We start from the raw sequence: 22,046 nt of genomic DNA, 5'->3' as shown, positions 1-22,046 counted from the left end.
AAATCTGATACAAATACTTTTATCCACAGATTCCATTAATGTAAAGCCACCTTTTATTGAGATATTTTTGAAATTTATCTTTCCTTAAACAAGAAAACATTATCATTTTCAAAGAAAATTGAGCAATTATTTCTTAAATCCAGATACTTTATTTAAATGTCTGGGTTTATTTATGGATTAATATTCCCTTCTATATTAAAATTTATCTGCAAAGCAGAACAGAGATCATATTTTAGTTATGCATTGAAACAGTAATAATCTTATATTACCATGTACATCAGTATGTATTTGATAAACATTACAATTCTCTTACATAGTCAGAGGAAATTGTTTAAAGTCAAAGATCACCCGTTGTTGTAAAAATTTTCCTTTTAGGTTATTGAAAAAGTCTTGCCAATATTAGGGTTGTGATTTTCCTTAAATGAAAAGTTTTCAGTAATGAAAAAGATGAAGGTGACTTTATTCACAGTTTACAAAAATAAGTATTTAGGTTTGGGTTTGGAAAATAATTTCTTAGATCCATAAATATGCAAAGTGTTGAGATCATTCAGACAATCCATAATCAGTTTTAGCTGTGATAATATAAAAACAAAATATTTCCTTACATGTTTTCATTTGAAGAAAAAATAATCCTTGTAGATAGTCTGGATATGAAGAAACCATTTGTAAAATTTTCAGTGGCAGGACACAGTCAATAGAAAAAGTTTTTGGAATAGTGTGGAAAAACTTTTTGTTTCAGCAGTCAATTTTACTCTGACTAATAAGAAGAATAATGTATAACTGAAAAGTTAATAATGTAAATTTTAGATATATTCAAACATTGCTATGGATGTCCATTAAAGAATAGCACGGATATCTTAGGATAAAATAAAAAAAAATCCAAGGTATGTATTTAGTTCCAGGAACAAGAGATGAAAAGACAGTAACAAAAATATCTATAAATATATTCAAAATAAGAGGAAAAAAAATCATTGCTTAATAAAAATTTGAATAAACTTCTGCTGTCACAGGGAAGACTAAAGATTCTGTGCCTGTTTTGCAACATTTGCAGTAAAGCTTAATTTTGACTATATACTTAAAACAATTAAGTGAACATTTACAAAGTAAGAATACAGCATATGGAAAGAGAGGACTGTACAATATTGAGATAATTAAATATATTTTATTCATCAGAGACTGTTGAAATTCCTTGTGCTATACTTAAAAGCAAACCAGAAGCAGTTTCCACTCCACTGAAAATTATGTCTGAAAAATCAAAAATGTAAGGAAGTTTCAAACAATTTCAGAAAGGCACACACCTTTCAAAGAAAGGAGGGAGGGGAAAAAAAAATAAAATGAGGACCAGAGGGATCAAGGACATTAGTTTTGTCTTCATTTTTTAAAGATAATTGTTTCAAGCTGATAAACAAGGTGATAAGCAACATATCATTTGTATTTGATAAGAACAGATTATGTCAAACTAACCTAATTTCTTTCTTGACAGGTTAACTGATTTTTAGATTTGGGAATGGAAAGGGAAGGAAACAGCTCTATGTAGACATTTATAAGGCTTTTAGAAGTCTTCTGGAGAAAATACAGAAATTCAATCTAAATGAAATTATTACATGTGCAACAAGCACTTCAGGGAGCACTGGAAAAAAAGTTGTCCAGAGAGGCTGTGAGATCTCCATCCGTGTAGATACTAAAAATGCATCCAACCATGGTCCTGTGCAGCCAGCAACAGGTGACTCTGCTTGAGCAGGGGAGTTGGACCAGATGACCTCCAGAGGCTCCTGCCAACCTGAACTGTTATGTGATTCTGTGATGCTGTGAACAATTTTGAAAGCTTTTACACAGAGCAGCCAGCAATTATTAGCTCACTGCCTAACTCAAATTTGTAGGGATCCTACTGTGATCTAGCCTAGATCCAAAACTATCTGATATTTTGATGATACTATAAGAAGAACACTTACAAAGTCTGAGGATGATTCCAACTTACAGTTATAGCAAGCATTAGGCTGGAGAGGATTAGTTTTTAAAACAAGCTATATGAACTGAAGAGATGGTCTGAAATAAGAAAAAAACTTGAATTCTATAAAGAAATATGGTAAGCATAAATGGGGAAGGAGAAATGACAATAGGAAAGGATATGTTTTTTACACAGAACATAAATAATAAAGAGAAAAATGTAGTAGTAATGCAAAAAGTCAAATATTCCACCTGTTGTAGTTAATCATCATCAAAAAAGATAAAAGAATAAAAAAAAAGACCATTTTTATTTACAAGACTATTTTATATCAGATTTGGAAAATTATTTCACCTCATTTGATGACTGGAGAGAATATTATGTCCAATTTGGGACTTTATTTTAAAAAAGTAGGAGGTTGTTAACATGGAAAACATTACATATACAGAGTCATTGAGAGATCTGTACTTGTTTAGTCTAGAAAGGGACAAGCTGGCAGGCAGGAGAGAAGGCATGATAACATTCTCAAGTGTGTAGTAGCTAAGAATTGCAGTTAGTCCTAGAATTCAGTCTAGAACTCTGCTAAAATGTCTGTGCTCCCTGTCAGCAATGAGCAGGACAGAGGTGCCATTCTAAATGACTTTTGTAGCTCATTAACAAAAATAATGTGCATCCAAATGCTCTCCTAAATTTGACTGTGCTCTGCTCTGTCACTTGGAAATACACGCCAGATATTGTTCAGAGAAAGATTTTTTCAACTTTTATATGTAGGAGGAATGAATAAAAGCTCTTTTAATAATAGCATGACCTCGCTCTTCCTTTTTATTTTCTACCTCCACCTTCCACTACCTTCACTTTACTGCTTCTCTCTTCCCATTTTAAAGCACCTCAGCTTCCTCACTTCCTTTATAACATCACTAATATGTTTCTCTAACTTTTTTTTTTAATCTGCTGATGGTATCATAGTTTTTATTGATGCAATAATATTCTGTTTTAGTGTCAGTATTGTGATAGCAAACAATTCAAATGGAGTCACTCACTGCTATACTTCTAAGGACTACTGGAAGAACACCAACACTATGTGTGTAAGAAGGTTTGCTGTTCTTTGTGGCTAATTTACCCTTGTAAAATCACAGGGTAGCATTTCTGGCCACTTAAATAATATCTGATCCAGTAAGTTAGAAATTCTGGAGTCTTCAGTCCAGTCTTGCAGTCATTCATACAGCTTAAACACAATCCCTTGTACGATTTTGACCCATGCCAGTTAGCTTCTTCCCATACAGTACCTGGAAATACTTCTAGGAATAACTTCAGCCAGAGACTGTTCCCAAAGGCAACAAGGTGGGTAAGATTTTCTCTGTATGAATGTTAGCTGAGTTGCGCTTTGAAATTGGTGCCAGAGAATAGACCCTCTCCTAATTTAATTGTATGGCCTCTGTTTCTAATCCTTGGAATCACGTTCTGACAAGCAAGGACCTATTCTATTTCTTTTCTAAAAAAAAAAAAATATTTTTCAGAGCAAAGATAATTTATATTATTCTCCCTTAATTGTTAGAATAAGCCTAGCTATATGAACAGCTCTTTTATTAGGTGATAGTCATCTCTCATTGTCCGGAAAATCACTTTTGTTATGTACCTTATTGATGTTCTGGATGATTCTATACTGATGGCAAAGAATAGCACTCTAGCTTCCAGGTTAAACATTTTCATAGTTCAAAATATTTTTGAGATTCATTGACTAACACAGCAACTGCTCCATAGCTACCACATATAGGTAACATACTGCTTATGGCACATAGCCATGTTTTACCTTCTGTTTTTCTCACCAGACTTATTTTCTTCATCCATTTTGTGCAATGAGCATTCTTTAGACAACCTCTTAGCAATCTTGCACTTAAATATTCCATTTTAAAAATTATTTTAATTATTTGATCTATGGAAGGGCAAAGTAGAGGTGTATAATATACATGAGTATGTAATATATAAGACTATATAGCTGTTGTATGCTTCATGCATTACAGTAACAAATCAATTTTCTTTTTAGAGATCTAGTGGGATCTAATGATTAAACTAGTTTCTAAAAATCACTTATAATTCTAAATGTTTGCAAAATATGCATTTTAATAATCAATGAAGCATCTAATATAGCTAACAACAATGGATTGATCTAGTCCAACCCCCCTGCAAGGAGCAGGGACATCTTCAAATAGATCAGGTTGCTCAGAACCTCATCCAACCTGGCCTTGAATGTTTCCAGGGATGAGGCATCTACCACCTCTCCGGGCAACCTGTTCCAGTGTTCCACCACCCTCTGTAAATTTTTTTTTCCTAATAGCTAATCTAAATCTATCTCCCTCTATTTTGAAACCATTACCCCTCATCCTATTGCAGCAGGTCCTGCTGAAGAGTTTCTCCCTGTCTTTCCTGGTAGGCCCCCTTGAGGTACTGGAAAACCGCTATAAGGGCTCCCTGGAGCCTTCTCTTCTCCAGGCTGAACAGCCCCAACTTTCTCAGCCTGTCCTCATAGGAAAGGTCCTCCAGACCTCTGATCATCTTCATGGCCCTGCTCTGGACCTTCTCCAACAGGTCCTACATACATACATGCTACATATGTGAGTGAGGAGTGAGAAAATGTGAGAAACAGTCATACAAATGCCGAGGCCAGAGAAGAAGGAGGAGCTCCAGTCAGATATTTCCCTGCAGCCCATGGAGGAGACCATAGTGGAACAAATATCCACACTACAACCCATGGCAGGCCCTGTCAGAGCAGATGGACATTCCCTGAATGAAGTTGCAGCCTGTGCAGGCCCACGCAGGAGAACGTTTATCCTGAAGGAGTGCCACCTGTGGGTTGCAAAAGGCAGGGGAAAAGTGTGAGGAGAAAGGAGCAGCAGAGAGGAGTTGTTATAAACTGACCACAACCTCCATTTCCCATCTCCGCCACACCGCTTGGGGAAAGCAGGGGAGATAGAGGAGTTGGGAATGAAGAGTGAAGTTGAGCCTGGGAAGAAGGGGATGTGTGTTGGGGGGTGGTTTAGCTTTTGTCTTTCTCACCATCCTACTCTATTTTTAATTGGCAATAAATAAAATTAATTTTCCTCAGTTTCTTTTGAGCGTAATGGTAATTGGTAACTAATCTTCCCTGTCTTTATCTGAGCCCATAAGCTTTTTCAACTTATTCTCTATCTTATTTTCTCTCTCTATACTGTTGAGGAGGGAGAGTGAGAGAGGAGCTGGGTAGGGGAGTGGCAGCCAGCCAAGGTCAACCCACCGCACATAGTAACAGAAAATAAAATAAGTTTCTTTCATCCCGACAGAAGTTTTTGTTTCCCTTGTGTGTATCCATTATACATGATTAAATTTCACAGTTGTTTGCTATCACTATAAGCATAATGGATAATGCTTGGTTTATAAGCCTCCATTTGATAATTTTGTTTTTTTTTTTTCCCTTGTTCAATGTATAGCTCCAGGTTTATTTACCAAACACTGTTCAATCTCTCCTATGACATAATTACTAAAGACTCCTTCTGTCAGATAAAAGTTAGTCAATTATATCTATGTTCACTGTCTTTCTGTTTTTGATGTGGTGATAGTATTTGTAGGAATTAATAAGTAGTTTCTGAGTTCATCAGTTGCAGTTTTTTGACATTGCTTTTTGCTGTCAAATAATCATTACTATGACAGAGGAAAGGTGAATTGTCCCAAATTTTGTCTTCATACTTTGAACTTTAGTAACTTCCTATAGTTTCAAATGTTAAAGTTACAATCTTTTCCTACTTCGTTTGGGCTTCTTTGTTCTATGAGACTGAAAATTGAAAAACTACTCTGAGTCAATGATAACAGCTAGAGAAAGTGCTTTATATTCCACAGCAGTTCTCAGGAAATGCTAACAAGTATCTTTTGGGGGCTCTTTCTTCCTCCTGTCTTACTCATTTTGTGTTTTGTTTGAGATTTTTTCTGTTTCCTATCTGAAAAAAAAAGGGAAATTAAAAAAATAAATCTGTGTTTTTCAGGTGTTACTCTGGAATCAGATTCCTGCCTCGACCCAGGGATTCCCGTGAATGGCCATCGCCATGGTAACAACTTCAATATCCGCTCTACAGTAACTTTTAGCTGTGATCCAGGATATACACTGAGTGATGAAGAACCACTCATATGTGACAGAAACCATCAGTGGAATCATGCATTACCCAGCTGTGATGGTAAGTTTCAAGTTCTTCAGATGGCATCTTAAAAGCTCAAGAAATTTAATCTCCTGTTTTTGAGAACTAATTAAGTTTATCATTGCTACTACCTCCCTTCAAGTATACCAAGATCCATACTTTTTAAAAAAATTATTTTGCATTAATGAATGCTGTACTTTACATCTTTATTTCAACTTTTGGTCAAGTACTGTAATGTATAGCAAAATTTACAGATACATATTCACCAAAAGAAAAATCAGAATTCTCAGAGGATGCCACGTTCAACTGTGCATGAAAATGATGCCATATGACTAATATTTTTGAAGCAAAGTTAATAAACTCAACTTGTGTTTTAAACTTAGAATACTGAATACCAAAATGATTGCTCAAAATTTAGGATACTCAATACCAAAATAGATCATGATCAGGCAATGTAACTAATTTTCTTGACATATTTTTGTTCTGAAATTTTGCTTTGTTCATTAATTGTTTTTGAGGGTGTGTAATATGAACTACCTAAAGCTTTCATGAAACATTTTTTTTAATGCTGAACTATACTAGCAAATATTTCTGTGCTTTTTTTTATCATTGGATTTTTTTCTAAATTCTTTTTCTATAAACTGCAGAATCAACTCTTTTTTTTTTTTCATGGAATGCTTGTGTAGTTGCTACAAAATCTCTCTGATAGAAACCAGAGAAAATAAAATCCAAATGTAGCTAAGTATTTCAACAGAGATAGAAGCCATCATATCTGAAAATTCTCAATAAGCTTATTTCATTAAACTTCCTGCTAAAACTTCCTATTTTATCCCTGTTGGTTGTCAAATTATTACCTTTAAAAGCATGCTTGTCTTGATCAGGCTTCTTTCTTGTTAAGATATAACTGTTCCAAGGTAGCAATGAAAGATCAATGTGTGAAGGAAGAAGACTCAAACTCTTACCAACAAAGGCTCTTGTTTTAGTGGATTACTTACGTTGGTAAATTTCTGACTCCCTTTTCAGGTCCAAGGTTTTTATTGATTACAGTGGAACGTCAAAGGCAAAACTTAGAGTTAGATTCAGCAATGTATTTTAGTGTCTAACTCCATTTTAGACTGTTTTGTTAAATCTGAGTACTTACTGTCACTCAGGCTTCTAATTCTCACTACGGCATTCTGTCCCCATGCACAAAACATATAACCTACCAAAAGATTATTATATAGTTAAAAGCCCTTAATCATTACAAAGCAAATTAATCTGGCATTCAAACTCACTCACCTCATAAGGATTACAATTTGTTCATCCTTTGGAAGGACAGAAGCAAATTATTGTTTTCAATTACATTTTGTAATCAAATTTTAGACTGTATGTTCTTGGCACAGTTGATGAAATTTGAAGTGTCACAAATCTTCCTATAACCTATAATTTTAAAATGAGTAAATGAGTATTTTTTTGTATTATTCCATTGGTTTTATGTGTTTCTTTTGCTTGTTTATTTTGATGCAATGGTTTGAAGACAATTTTATAAGAAACTTAGCTTTTTTCTTTTTCAATTTATTTTGTACTAAAAATTGTGAATTTTTTGAGCTAAGACACCAATATTCAACTCCTTTGTTTGCATATGAATATTGGACTACAGAAATATCTAATTAATTTTCACTCATTGAAAGAGAGTCCTTATTCCCAGATCCATCACCCACTTTCAGCAAAAGTGTATAATAGAAAATTTCAAGCCTTTCTGGAGTAGTGCCTCTAGTGAAGGGTTACATTCAGTTTCTCCTTTTTTTTCCTCACATATTCAACTACATTGAATTAAGTAGTCTAAAAAGACAAAATAAAACTCACACTCTTTTAGGTAATCATTGTGTTAGTGTACTTGCCTTTTGAGGCTCAAAATATTGGGACCCAATTTTTTGGAATGTGACAGATTTAACTGAGGTTGAAATGAGCATTTTGCAGTCACCTGGAGAGTACTGATATTCTCGAAATTGTAAATTCAGAAATTAAATCAGCAAATTAAATCCCTAAGGGAAAAAAGCATGTTGCTTTGTTTCACGCTAGCGAAGAAGAAAAAGAACTGTGTTTGGAGACACAGTGGCTGAAGTTCCCTTTAAGTAATGTATCATTCTCAAAATACTATTCTCTCAAGGTGAAGCATGAAAATATTTTTTTAGGGAGAGTTACATAAAACCAGATAGTTTACATATTTTAAATTTTAAACTTATAATAATGTAAATTATGTATAAATTATTTAATATCTGCTTTAAAGAGTATTGTACAGTCAAATATTTTTCTTCCTTTTGTGATATTTACAGAATAAGAGGGACTTTGGATTAATGTATACTACTGTTCATTTCTGGAATTAGGAACCTGATATCTGTAATCATGTTATTTTCTATTAAAGAATGTTATCAACTATATATTTACTGTGGTTTTAGCCATGCATATTCTCATTCATGCTTATGTGCAGAAATACATATATGCAGGCAAAAGCAGACTAGAAACATTTCCTTTCCTTCTACTTATTTATAAAAATATACAATAAATAAATAAAAAAAATAAAATGTCAGCAAACACATTAGTCTCATAAGAATTGAAAAAAAAAAGAACTTTAGCTATAATGCCAGCAGATTTGTATGTATATAATTATTTTTATATATATATTTACATACAATTACTGCATGTTTATTTTGTCATGTATATTTGACATCTAGTTTACGGTAAAGTATATCCCTCCATGTGAGGAAGAAGACTAAAAATATCTTAATGCTTTGTTGTTTTATTGTTAAACATTTAGTTTATTAAAATTAAAAAAAAAAACAAAACAAAACCCAAACATAAAAAGCTGGACAGCAACAGATGAGTGAAAAGCACAGCCATTCTGTATTTATAAGATCAGTGAGTAACTCAGCATGCAAATCTTAAACTTTAATTAATTTGCCATGCAAATTTGAGCAGCCTAGTTTAGCAAATACTAGTATGCATAAAATGTATTCCTGCATATTTTTTTGTCTTTCAAAAAACTCAGTTCCAAATAAATTACTTACAATGCGACAATCTAAATCTTTGAAAGAGAGGTGAATACATTTCTTTTTCCTGAACATCACAGAAGAAATCAAATACAGACAACACTTTATATTATTAAAAATAAATATATTTTGTTTCTTAAATATTTTCATTTGATAAAAAATAGAATTAAATATATACCATTCTAAACATATAGTGCAAGAAAAGTATCTGTAAGGTATTTAACTTTTTTGTTGGTTCACGAAAAAAAAAGTTTAGTCTTAATTCTTAAATACTACTACCATAGGAATTAATTCTTGCAGTATTCTAGAACAAAATTTTGTATATTTTTGTATTCTGCTAGCTAACAGGAGAGGCTTTAGATGAAAAAAGAACTCCCTGTCAAGGGCTAATTTAAGAATAGACAATTTGTTGTAAAATGTGAATTCCATGGCTTTAAATAAATTAACTTCTTGTTTTAATACTTGATCCAATTTTTAACTTTAATAGTAGTTTAAAAAGTTAACTAGATTTTAAAAAATATAAAACCTAGGACTTCTGTATGACTTCTGTTGTTTTCCCCCCTATCACCCCCTTTTTTTTTTTCCTCTTGTCAAGCTTTATGTGGTGGATATATTCAAGGGAAGAGTGGGACAGTTCTTTCTCCAGGTTTTCCTGATTTTTATCCAAACTCTTTAAACTGCACTTGGACTATTGAAGTGTCACATGGCAAAGGTAAGAATGTAATATGAATTGCATATGTGTATGTTATGTCTATGTTTAAAAAATTCAAACACCAAACATAATAAAATGCTTGTTATGAATTGAGTTAGATCAGTGTTTTTTGTCATTCTTTTGAGGACGAAGCTAACTTCCTAAAAGAAGTATCTTCAAATATGGTGTTTCTAAGTTTGTGTTTACTTTGCATTATTAAATGTGAAGAAGCAGATTTGATCTTTGTATTAGTAAACTTAGATTTCAGACTGAAGTCATTAGTCTCAAAAATTATATAATGTTACATTGTATATATGGTAGAGTAACATTGTATGCACAGTTAAAATTGGCGACTTACCCGTTAGGGAAATGTGTAAAAGAACTAAGGAAAAAAAAGCCTAGGAAGTCCTAATGATGTGTTACATAACACTGAATCAAAATGTAATAAAAATATTCCTCAATCTCCTTTCTATGACAAGAAAAGTCTTTCTTATGTGTGATAGTCTGAGAAGTATATTGGAAGTTTCTACTGTTTAAAATCTTCTTACTGACTGGATTTTTATTTAAAACTCATATGACATTTTAAATGTAAAATATATGAGAAGACTTTCTAATAAGAATGTTGTTCCCCATAATAAATAATTGTATTTGAATATTGTAATTGTAATTAAAAATTTAACACATTGCTGGACTGGAAGTTGGCAACAGAAAAAACAGTCATGACTTGAGTAAAAGACTGGTCCCAGAAAATAAGAATCTTTATATATGGAAGACTCTATATAAAACAGTCTGCTTTATCCTTGTGAATGGACACTTCCTTGAAGTTTAGAGTAAAAAACAGAATTGTGCTAGAGGAAATATGTATCTCCTAGTTTAATAATGAGATCGTGGTAGAGATTGTAAATAAAAGAGAAATACAGGAACTTGAATACAATCTATATAATACAAATTTATATTTTCAGAGTGCTGTATGCAAATAACACTGAAATCCATGAATTCTCTTATGGGAGCTATTGATTTACAGTAAGATAAAAAAACATCCGCAGTGCACGTATTGATTGATAGAGCCATTCTGCAAGTTCTATTCTCTGAATTTCAGGTTTTGATTCCATATTAGATTCCACTTTTTCTAAAAATCCTTCCATTTAAGTAAGAAAGTAAGATTTACTTTCTGTGTCACTTATGTATAAAGGATACAAATAACTTCCTATTAAATACTTTTCTTTTCCTCCTTAATGTTTTTAAAGGTGTACAGCTGGTTTTTCATACCTTTCACCTTGAGAGCTCTCATGATTATTTGCTCATCGCTGAAGATGGCAGCTTCACAGAACCAGTAGCCAGGTTAACTGGCTCAGTCTTACCCTCTACAATAAAAGCTGGCCTCTTTGGAAATTTTACTGCACAGCTTCGATTTATATCTGATTTTTCAATTTCTTATGAAGGCTTCAACATAACATTTTCAGGTAAGAAATTACATTCTGCTAAATATCCAGAAACTGTTTTCAGATAATATTTTTACTTGTAGATAGCAGAAACATTATGAAGCACCAGTAAAACAAGTCAATAGCAATTGCATAGCATCTATTGTAGAAAACTGGCTAAGGTTTATAAAGGTGTCTAACAGATTGAGAAGGATGTTGATGTGAGTTTTTTAAGGAAAAGAACCATCAAAATTGTGGAAAAAAAAAGTTTGGAAGGAAATTAAGGGGAAAAAAATTACAAAGATAGAAGGTACTGCTTCAGCAGAAAGAAAGTATCTGGTACTGTTTTACTAAAGGAAGTACAGAAACTGTAAAAAAGCAATAGTGTGCTAACTCAGAGTCACAGACGAATCTAAATTGAAGACTCATTTTGGAATAGAAAATGGATTTCTAAATGGATTTCTAAAAGGCATGCAAATAGAGATTGCCTGATTAAGAGTATAGCTTTACTTATGAAACTCAAACACACTTTTTGAAAACGTGGTCATGTCACACATTTGTTTGTTATCCTTTGTTTGACTTTTTGTTAGATTTTCTTCGTTACATAATTTTTTTTTTTAACTGTAAGTCTCACTTCTAAAGCTGTTTGGGAGTTCAGATGAAATGAACCAAGAATTATGTACAAAGGATGTAATTAAACAAAATTATAGTAAACCGCTTAGAGTACAAGCTGATTACAGCCCTTGAAATTAAGAAAATAAATGTAGTGTGGGTGGGGCACAGTAGATACATAATTGCTGTATATATAGCCATAACAGACACATAGAAACAGTACTGCATTTTAGTAGAGAATGTAACTCTGAAATACGTCTTTTTCAAGTGTTCCATACTGACACAATGCAACTGATTTGGCAAGCTGGTTTTTCTTCCGATGTGGACAACTTGTCCCATGTATTTATATATTATGTTATATTATCTGCAGAATATGATCTGGAGCCATGTGATGATCCTGGTGTTCCTGCCTTCAGTAGGCGAATCGGTTTTCATTTTGGTGTTGGAGATTCCTTGATCTTTTCTTGTTTCCCTGGATATCGCCTGGAAGGTGCGAATAAACTTACCTGCCTGGGAGGTGGTCGGCGTGTATGGAGTGCACCTCTGCCAAGGTGTGTGGGTAGGTGGTCACATGCTTTCATTTCATTCATCAAATCGTTAATGACACATGGCATGGGTCAGAATACTGGGCACAGAACAAAGCACTTGGGTTGAAAGGACTGATCCCCAAGCTCTGCAAACTTTAAAGTCAGTGCAATATATAAGTAATATATAAGTAATGCATGTGTCTTAGAGAACAAAAATAAGAAAGAGTAATAGTTAGAATTGTGATAGAAAATAAGATCAAGTGACTTGTAAGATAAAACTAGTTATAGAACTGTATGTTTGCCATAATTAAGATATAAATTTCATACTTTATCTTTCAGGGTAAGGAAACAATGTTTACAGCTTTTAGTTGAAAACCGTCTTTTCTAGAGTCTCTTGACTGGTTTTAAGGGTCTTTTTTCATATTGTGTTTTTATTTTTGTAACTCTAAACTATTTTGGGTTTTGTTTTGTTTTGTTTTTTTCAGTTTATAAACTGAACTGTATTATCACATTTTAAACCATAACTTTTAAAATCAATGTGCTGTTGTTAACAATCATTGAACAGTTCTTTTCCACAAAAACCTCTGGGACTGGATTTTATAAAATTTGTAGTTGCTTTATTTGATTTGTGAGATAGTTTTATCACTACCATGTCAAACAAATCTGATCAGCTACTATTGACATGATGTTTCTGAAATGACAAATAGTTCCACACACCTCTAAATGGATTCCCTTAAGAGAGTTCTTGTTTTAAATATTATTTTATTTCATTAAGAGAGAAACTCAGCTTTGGTTTTTTTTTGTTTGTTTGTTGTAAAGGGACGTTTCTCTATATCTGAACAAAATAATATCACCTATATATTGTATATACATGTAGGATACACTTATATAGTTTTTATGGAAAAAAAAAGTAAATTATTCTAATTTTATTGTAAAACCTGAGCTGATTTAACCCATTACAAAAGAAAGTAATAGATGAGAGAGAAAGCAAAATCATATGGAGTTTGCCATTCATTTGGAAATTCTAGATTTAAGTCTTAGGCTATTTTCAGCTTGATTCATCTTTGAAGTATCACTGGCTTCTTAGCACTGTTTTTCTATGAATGTTGGCTAACCAAGTATGCAGCATCCTATATCATAGAATCACAGAACAGCCCAGGTTGGAAGGGACCTTGAAAGATCAACTAGTCCAGCCTTTAGTGGGAAAGGGAGCCTAGAGGAGATTGTCTAGAACCCTGTCCAATTGCACCTTGAAAACTACAGTTTTGAAGACTCTACGACATGCCTGGGAAGGTTGTTCCAGTGACTGTTTGTTCTCAGTGTTAGAAATTTATTTTTTATATTGAGAGCAACTTTTACCTGTTACCCCTTCTCTCCTCCATGTGGCTCCTTGTGAAGAGAGAGTCTCCATCCTCTTTGTAGCCACCCTTTCAATACTGAAATACTGCAATAAGCACCTTCCCCAAGCCTTCCCTTCTTCAGGGAGCAGAGACTTAGGTCCTTCAGTTCTTATTTATTTAAAGTGCACAAATTTCCCCAGAATAATATTCACATATTCACTTTGAACCTAGCATTTTATTTTCGCTAATTTTTAAGTGTTCATTTATTCTGTAGCTGTCTATATGTGTGAATGGAAAAATAGCTCCTTATTTCTCTGTTGCTGAAGAAAAGATGACCGTTAATTGCACAATATTACAGTTATTAACAAATAATATGTTGTCCATTAGCTTTATCAAGGTATTGTTAAGTTATATCCATGTGTAGTTAAAAAGGAAAATAAAAACTCTTGCTACTGCATGTTGCTTAACTGTTGCTCATTTAAAAATTTTCTTCAGTAGCTGAATCTAATACAGTCAACATATATAATTTATAAGAAACATAATGGAAAGAATAAAAATCATATTTATATAAAGAATTTTCTAAGTAAATCACTGATATATTTTGAGGACTGACAGAAGAAAGGTAGGAAAAGGAAGAAAAGTGTGTCTACCTAATAAAAATATCTATGAATGTAATTAATTTCTATGAAGTCATAGCAAAGTGCAATGAGAGGGCTTAAAAATATGATTCTGTATCTAACATCTTAAAAAAAACATAAAGAAAATGTAGAAAGGAAAAAAATACTTAAAAAAAAAACCCACAAAAACTCAAAAAATAATGTGGAAGACACAAAGTGGTATTGAAGTGAGAGGTTACAGATTCACTATCTAACTCCCCAGAGGAGAGCTATGTGTCCATCACCAGCTATCATGTACTAGAAATTTCAGTACTATGGACTGTGAGCAGGGGTTCTCAGTCTGCAGGTGTTTTATAGTGGATGAGATTCAGATTCAGATTCAGATTTAGATTCAGACATCTAAATTTGATTACAGTGTCGCTGCGTACATTTAGGTATCTATTTTGCAGTGAGATGAATCAGTCTCCAGGCATCATTTAGATGCCTAAATAGAGGGATTACTTCCATTTATGTATTTATTTGTTTATTTGTTTATGCATAATCAGTCATTAACAAAAGTGTCCCAGTTGGCCTGCTAGCTCCTATTGTCTCCCCTCAACATATTTATTGATCCTTTATCATATACCTTGCTAGTGCATGTATAAAGCCTTTTGCCAGCAGGTCAGTTCCAGAGCTATAATACTTCTGTAATCTAGCACATACCACCTTTTGTTGCCTGCATTTATGTTTTGCAGGACCTACTTTGAATTCCCATTGCTACACACCTGTGTGCTGTTATTTTTCCATTTCTGAGCTAATCTAATCTCTGAAAAGTTAATTCATACTGCCTACGGAATACATAGAAAGATGGTGTGTTTAGGTGGGCTTTCTAGACAAAGATTCATTAATTAGAGGTTGAAAGTATACAATTTCAATCTTGAAATCAATTGTATTTTCTGAGAAAAGCATTTAGTGAATTCTTTGGACCTTGAGGTCCTCTCAAGGAGGATCTTTGTACCAAATAACCAGAACTTGCCTTTGTAGTATCATGCTGCAGTTTACCCAAAGTGGGGACAAAATTACAACCACTTTTAATTTGTTGTTGACTAAAAGTTCAGATAAATTCTAGACCTGTTTCATAACCAAGCTTTGCAAATAGCAGAAGACAAAAACCTTTCCTTGTGGTAGGTGGTATGTAAGAGGGATCTCAGCAGTCCACTTTTATATGAGCCAGTTGGTTGCTGGAGTAAGAAATGCCTGTTGCTACTCCTCTAGTTAAATTCTGAAAACGCCAAATAATCAGTAAGTTGCATTAGGAAGGAGCATACATGTACTTAAATGTATTTAGTATAGTATTGGTGAATATGTATGCTAACAGTCGTGACAACTCTGGAAAAAGAAGAAAACAGTCTTTACTGACATCTCTAAATCATGAAGAATTAATTTAAAGTTGACAACATGCACTAACCGTATAATCTGCCAATCTTTAGACATACTTTAATAATGTGAGGAAACAAAAGCTGGTATGTGTTCATTTCATGTAAGCTTTCTTTTTTTTTCCTATATATTCTTTGCTACCTTTTAAGTATTATTATTTAGAAAGTTATCTGTGTCTGTTCTCAGATTAATTAGTTAGAATTTTTATATACAAGGTTACAGATATTTGTTGGAATAAGAGAAAATTAAATCAATATAGTTAAGTTTCTATTCTTTGAAAAATTTAATAATTATTATGAACTTCCATATACACTAAGAATTGTGCTAGAATTATAACCTGTATAGTTTGTGTTGCTGATTTTATATAAAATTACCATCTTGTAAACCTTACTTCATAAAATGGAAGTTTTTGGTTTATATTATTCATTTTCATGTTTGAATATGTGCTCTATTTATTGCCTAATTTTATTCATGTGAATAAAATTTGAACTGTTATTGCTCATGGAACATTTATTTCTCAGTTATGTGCAGCCAACATTCATATGAATAACAACGCTCAACCACACAAAAGGCTCAAAAACTTATAATTTTCAGTATGTAAATTCAATATGAAATTGTTTGCTTACTTGCATTTCATTTCTGTACTTGTTAACGGATATAAATTTAACTTTCTTAGAAGAGGAATCAAAATACATGCCTATACTATACCAAATAGCAAGAAAATCTATAATAATTATTTCCTGTTAAAAAATAGTATCTTTTTGATCTATGGAATCTTCAATAAAATATAGGTCTTGGGAAATTTGGGATATTTGCATGTAATGGCTTTTTTAGGGTGAGCTGGTTTTTTTGGTTTTGTTTGTTTGTTTGTTTGGGTTTTTTTGTTTTTTTTTTTTAAATGTTTCTCTCTTTCTGGTGGGCTTCTCTGTGTTCCATTCAAACACATATTTAGTTTAGTTCAGATATCATAAAATTTTATTGATCTGCAGGAATACTGTTACTTTGCACTGAAGAAAAGAGACTTTTTATATAGTTGTTATGTATGTTTTGTTTTTTTAAAAATATTTTTATCTTTTAGAAAGCCTTTCCTACATAATGTACATTAATTCATGTACATATTCATACTTAATATCTTGAAAATGCTCACTTAATTACCCCCATAATGTGTATGACATATTGCAAAGTTGCACAGATTACCAAAGTATCAATAATTAGTTCAATGTAGTATCAGCCATTGAATTAACCATTAATTTATAGGACTAATGTAACCACTTACTGTCCCACATACAGATATGCCTGTATTCTCTCCCAAATATAATTCAGAAATACATATCCAATCATATGTTTACATGATAAGTCTGTAATTCATTTAGAAAGGAAATTTAGGTACTGAGAGCTCAACATTTCCTTTTTTTTCTTATGTTCAGCTTTGAATAAATTTATAAATTAAAGCTCAAGACTTTATAGCTCAAGATAGCTAAGGATTTTATAGCTGAAAGGCATCTGACACTAAAACCACAAAACTTTCTAAATGATCAAGGAAGCCTTTTATATATTATGCATAGAAAACTGGCACTTATCTAAACCAATATATCTAAAGCTTATCAAAAACAATATTTCTAACTAACTCTTTTAACTCAATCTATGAAGAAAATTCAGTCTCTGAGAATGTAGTAGACTAAGGATATCTATGATTGTCGTAGTTGAGGCCCGACCAGGACCTTAGGCCCCCCTCACTAACAAAACCACGACATTGATGCAACTAAGACAAATATAAGGAAAGAAACTCTGCTAAGCAGCTGAGTGAAACTGAGTGGGAAAGACATTCAGTGCCTTACAGTTCAAGCAGCTTTCATGTGATTTTTTCTTAGTGTTAAGAATGTTTACAGAGCTCCCATTTCTTGTTGCCATGGCACCTAAGACATTAGGGGTGATGATAGCCTCTTACCTTGAAAAGGAGTTCACACAAAGACTACTTCTTTCTCAAACAAGTGAAAAGAAACTACTTGTTCTGAAATCTGCTGGCTTTAGAGTGTGCATTCAGAAATTAAATCTAGTCTCAACTCAGTGGCACATAAGTACATTACTCGATTCAATAGTCTCTTGATTATTTCTTCCTCATTTTCATTTCTGCACTGACCAAACTCATCTACATGATATATAGACATCAACCTTTATGTATCAAGAAAGATTTGAAAGATTTGTTTGTCCTTCTAAGGCATATGGTAATATATACTTTCATTTCTCTTTTAATCAGATTCAGGATGAAAGCCCTTCAAACTTAATTGCATTTAATTTATAAAATAAACATTAACACAAGCACATCCTGATTCATATCACAGAAATAATACTCAGTTTCAACTGCTGTTAAAAAAAAGCAATGGTTTTCAAAGGTATTGCCTTTCACCCTTCCCCATCCAAGTAAATAATTTCAAGTCCTCCCTCCAGAGTTCATCTCTGAAAAAACATGTCCTGAAATTCTCCTGGTCAGAGAACCATTTGTGCCTTTTCACCATTTCTTCTCCTTTGAAGAGTTATTTTCCAGGTAAGGCAAAAGCAGAGCTTGGGAGATGTGGTTAGCCTAACATTATGACCCTGGTAGGTTTAATCTAAAACTTTTGAGTCCCATAGAGACTGCAATATCATTAATTTCGCTGGCTTTCTCTCCATGCTGTGCAGGTAGATGGTCTTCCTCTGAACTTCAAGGTCTTTATCTGAGTGCCTGGATGTTGACTGGCTGTCAGAATATGGCAGCATCCCTTCTTCTTTTGCTTTTTCACAGCAAAAAGTCACCACCAGGCCTATAAACAAGTGTCCTTGTAAATCTTATTTCCCAGTGTCCCATTAGAATTATTTTAATGTTTATCTCAGCCACACACCTCAAGTGGTTACGCGGTATTATTCCAGGTCATCACAGAGCTTTGAAGACTCTACCTGGAGTTTCCCTTCCCTGTGTCATCACCCCATTTCTGAATGTGCCCTCCAGTTGGATCTCTCACTTCTACCTAGAACTAGTTTGTGCTTACAGCCATCTACTTGCTACTGTTTGATGAAAACATATTTACTGTTAACAATTAAAAAGTTTGGAGAAGATTCAGGACCTTAGGACTGACTCTCTTTGCGCTGTTTAAAGACCAGACATCATCATTACCCAAGGTTGTGTCAATTTCCCCCATCTGGGAACATGAAACCTTTTTTTTTTTTTTTTTTTTTTTTGTCTTAAAGCTGTGCTTCTCTTGTGTAAGCAACTCCTCGTACCTCAGCTATCTGAGATGAATTCTCTGTTTACATTGACATGATGTTGCTTTTCAGGAAGATCCCTTCACTCTACCTCTTTATAACAACTGTTGAAACACTGGGACTGCCAATCTCCTCACAGAGAATTTCATAGAATCATAGAATGGTTTGTGTTGGAAGAGACCTTCAAAGGTCATCTATTGCACCCCCCCCCTGCAAAAAGCAGGGACATCTTCCACTAGATCAGGTTGCTCAGAGCCCCGTCCAACTTGGCGTTGAATGGTTCTAGGGATGGGGCATCTCTGGGTAACCTGTTCCAGTGTTCCACCCTCATTGTAAAAAATTTCTTCCTTTTATCAAGTCTGAATCTGCTTCCTTCTATTTTAAAACCATTAGCCCTTGTCCTATCACAACAGGCCCTGCTAATGAGTTTCTCCCCATCTTTCTTATAAGCCCCCTTTAGAAGAGGGCTGGAAGACCATTATAAGGTCTCCCCAAAGCATTCTTTCCTCCAGATTGAAGAAAGGTAGTGGGGTCATCCATAAAGAAATTTCATTTCCTGTAACAGCTTCCTCAAAAGCACTCAAATACCCATGATAGCTTCCCTGTCAAATGTGCTAGTAGTTGATGTCTGCAGATGAGACACTTCAGTCTCTTTTCACATAAGAGTACTAACTGTTTCCCATCTTTCTATACACAGTAATTGCATTTGGAAGAGCTATGCTGCAGTCTTTACTTAACTAATGACTCACTCCAGCAAGTATTCTACAGTAAGGCTTTTCTGCAGTTATCAACAGGATAAAGGACATAGGAAATCTTTTGAAGGAAAAAAAAAAACCTGCCTGGCTATTGTTATGTAACTGTTCTTTGATATGTTGTCTAAATATACATTCAAAATTTCCTCTTTGACCCCTCAAAATTTACTGTAACTGAGAGGAATGTGAGATTGAGAGGAACTGATAGAGAGTAATACTCTGCTACTTTGCAACTGGAACAGGTTGCCCAGAAAGGTGGTGGAGGCCCCATCTCTGGAAGCGTTCAAGGCCAGGCTGGATGAGGCTCTGAGCAACCTGACCTAGTCAGGGATGTCCCTGCTCCTTGCAGGGGGGTTGGACTAGATGACGTTTGAAGGTCCCTTCCAACCCTAACCATTCTATCATTCTATGATTCTGCTAGAGATAGGTGACTGATAAGTAGAGGCTGAAGGAGAGGAGGGAGTTTAGATTGCAGCTTTGAATGCATGTATCTGATGTTCATCTAAATAATCTCCTAAATACTTTTTGAAATGTGACTTTATCATTTGCAGTGATCCTCTAACAGGCAAGGAATGAGCCTTTTAGTTTTGGTATTCTTTTATGGTGCACTATGATATACTGATGAAATTCTGAAACAGAGGAGACATTTCTTTCTTTCCTTCCTACTTGCCACTTTCTTTCCTTCCTACTTGCCAAAGATGTTCTGTTCACTGATTATTGAAGGCAGTGGGTTGAAACCTGAGTGGAGAGACCTTTACAATGAATTGCAAGATACAGTGCCCAAGTGTGGGTACCTCCTCTTTTCACAAGATGTTTCAGAAATTGCTAGTTCATCCTGCTAGACTTGTTAATCTCTGAGGGGTACAATACAGTAAATGGATGTTTATTAGATCACAGAAGATATAGCTTTGCTATAAGACAGGTTTAGGAAAAAAAATAATAAATTTAGTTTATTCTGTCATATCCTACCTGTAATATTAATTACAAAATTGAAGCAGTAGTAAGATTATAAGAAAAAAAAATGGTTCTATTTGCTAATCATTTTCTTTTAACTCCTTAATATCTTAGCTAATGTGAATGGCCTTTACCTAACCTTTCTACTCAGCTGAAGAGCTACCCTTATTACTAGAGATGGCTATTTTCCCCTGTTCACAAAAACATGTAACTAAACACTTTGATCACCTCTTACAGCATTTAGACATTCAGACGTCACATGATAATGAGAAGGAAAGTTAGAATTAGCTCTGCAACTCTCCTTTCCGAGATTGTCTTAACTTACTGTCCATTCTATTACCTGATTTACATTCTGCTTCTGTCTACTTGCCTGGGTTTTCCATGCTTACTGTCTCCTTAAGAAACTATGATAAATTTTACTGAGGATGTATAATGAAAATATTATTTGTACACTATATAGTGTACACTATATTCTGTTCAAACTAGCCTTTCATGGTAAGCATTGCATAGAGTTCAAGCATTACACATTAATACAATATACATGGCTTTGAGTGCTATTTGGTGATATTTTTTGTTTTACTTTGGGTTTTAACCCACATTACTTCCCTGGCTCCCATTACCCATTTCAACTCCATGGAGTGTTCCTAAAACAAGCTGTGAAAAACTTAAAGAATAAAGCTGAAAATAAACAGCTACTTAATGTTTTCATTTCATATTTAAGTGATATTGCTCCTTTATTAAATTTTACATGGCACTTGATTTTTAATTGTGCATTAATACATTATTTGAGTAAAATCTTCACCAAGTTATTATTCACTAATATTCACATTAATATTATACTAATTTTTCATGTTCAGTTGTTATAGTAAATACTACATGAATAATTAATGATAAAGTGCAACAATAAGTTGCTAACACTCTTGAATAAGTTGGGTTTTTTAATAGTTTAGTTAGTATTCATTGCAAAATCATCAATTATAATTAATATAAGTTGTCATGTTGTAGCATTGAGTTAATCTCCATTGAGACTGAAACATAAGTGGAAACCTTGTTAGCCCGAATAGCACTGGAGATTTCTGTGAGACCCTTGAGACCTGGCATTCATTGTTTTCTTTAAATTCTCTGTAGCATAAAATTTTAATTTTAGTTCACCTTTGAGAAGTCAAACTAATCTGAAAATTGCTATTCATTTTTAGCTGGTGTTTAGGCAGAAAGAACTCTCATTTAAGAGCTGCTGATGAGCAAGAAATCTTATATGACATCAGTAGCTGAATCTCTGAATCTTAGGACAGTAATAAAGATGTGCATGTAGCCAGGATCTACTGTATTTGGGAACTCT

The 22,046-nt window shown here is 33.6% G+C and overlaps 1 protein-coding gene across 1 annotated transcript in view; it reads left to right on the top strand.

Annotated features, from left to right (window-relative positions):
* CSMD1 (CUB and Sushi multiple domains 1) overlaps positions 1 to 22,046 on the top strand; it is a 1,203,024-nt gene that overhangs the window by 922,105 nt on the left and 258,873 nt on the right. Inside the window, exons 18-21 of the mRNA XM_086744017.1 lie at positions 5,959 to 6,147; positions 9,733 to 9,849; positions 11,076 to 11,291; positions 12,232 to 12,420. Coding sequence (XP_086600143.1) covers positions 5,959 to 6,147; positions 9,733 to 9,849; positions 11,076 to 11,291; positions 12,232 to 12,420 — 711 coding nt within the window. The remainder of the gene's footprint in view (positions 1 to 5,958; positions 6,148 to 9,732; positions 9,850 to 11,075; positions 11,292 to 12,231; positions 12,421 to 22,046) is intronic.

This window comes from Chlamydotis macqueenii, chromosome 3 (assembly GCF_036417535.1).
Source record: "Chlamydotis macqueenii isolate bChlMac1 chromosome 3, bChlMac1.mat, whole genome shotgun sequence".
In the NCBI taxonomy this organism is placed as follows: domain Eukaryota; kingdom Metazoa; phylum Chordata; class Aves; order Otidiformes; family Otididae; genus Chlamydotis; species Chlamydotis macqueenii.
Note: the sequence above shows the minus strand (reverse complement) of the source record. Positions and strands in the feature narration are given on the sequence as shown.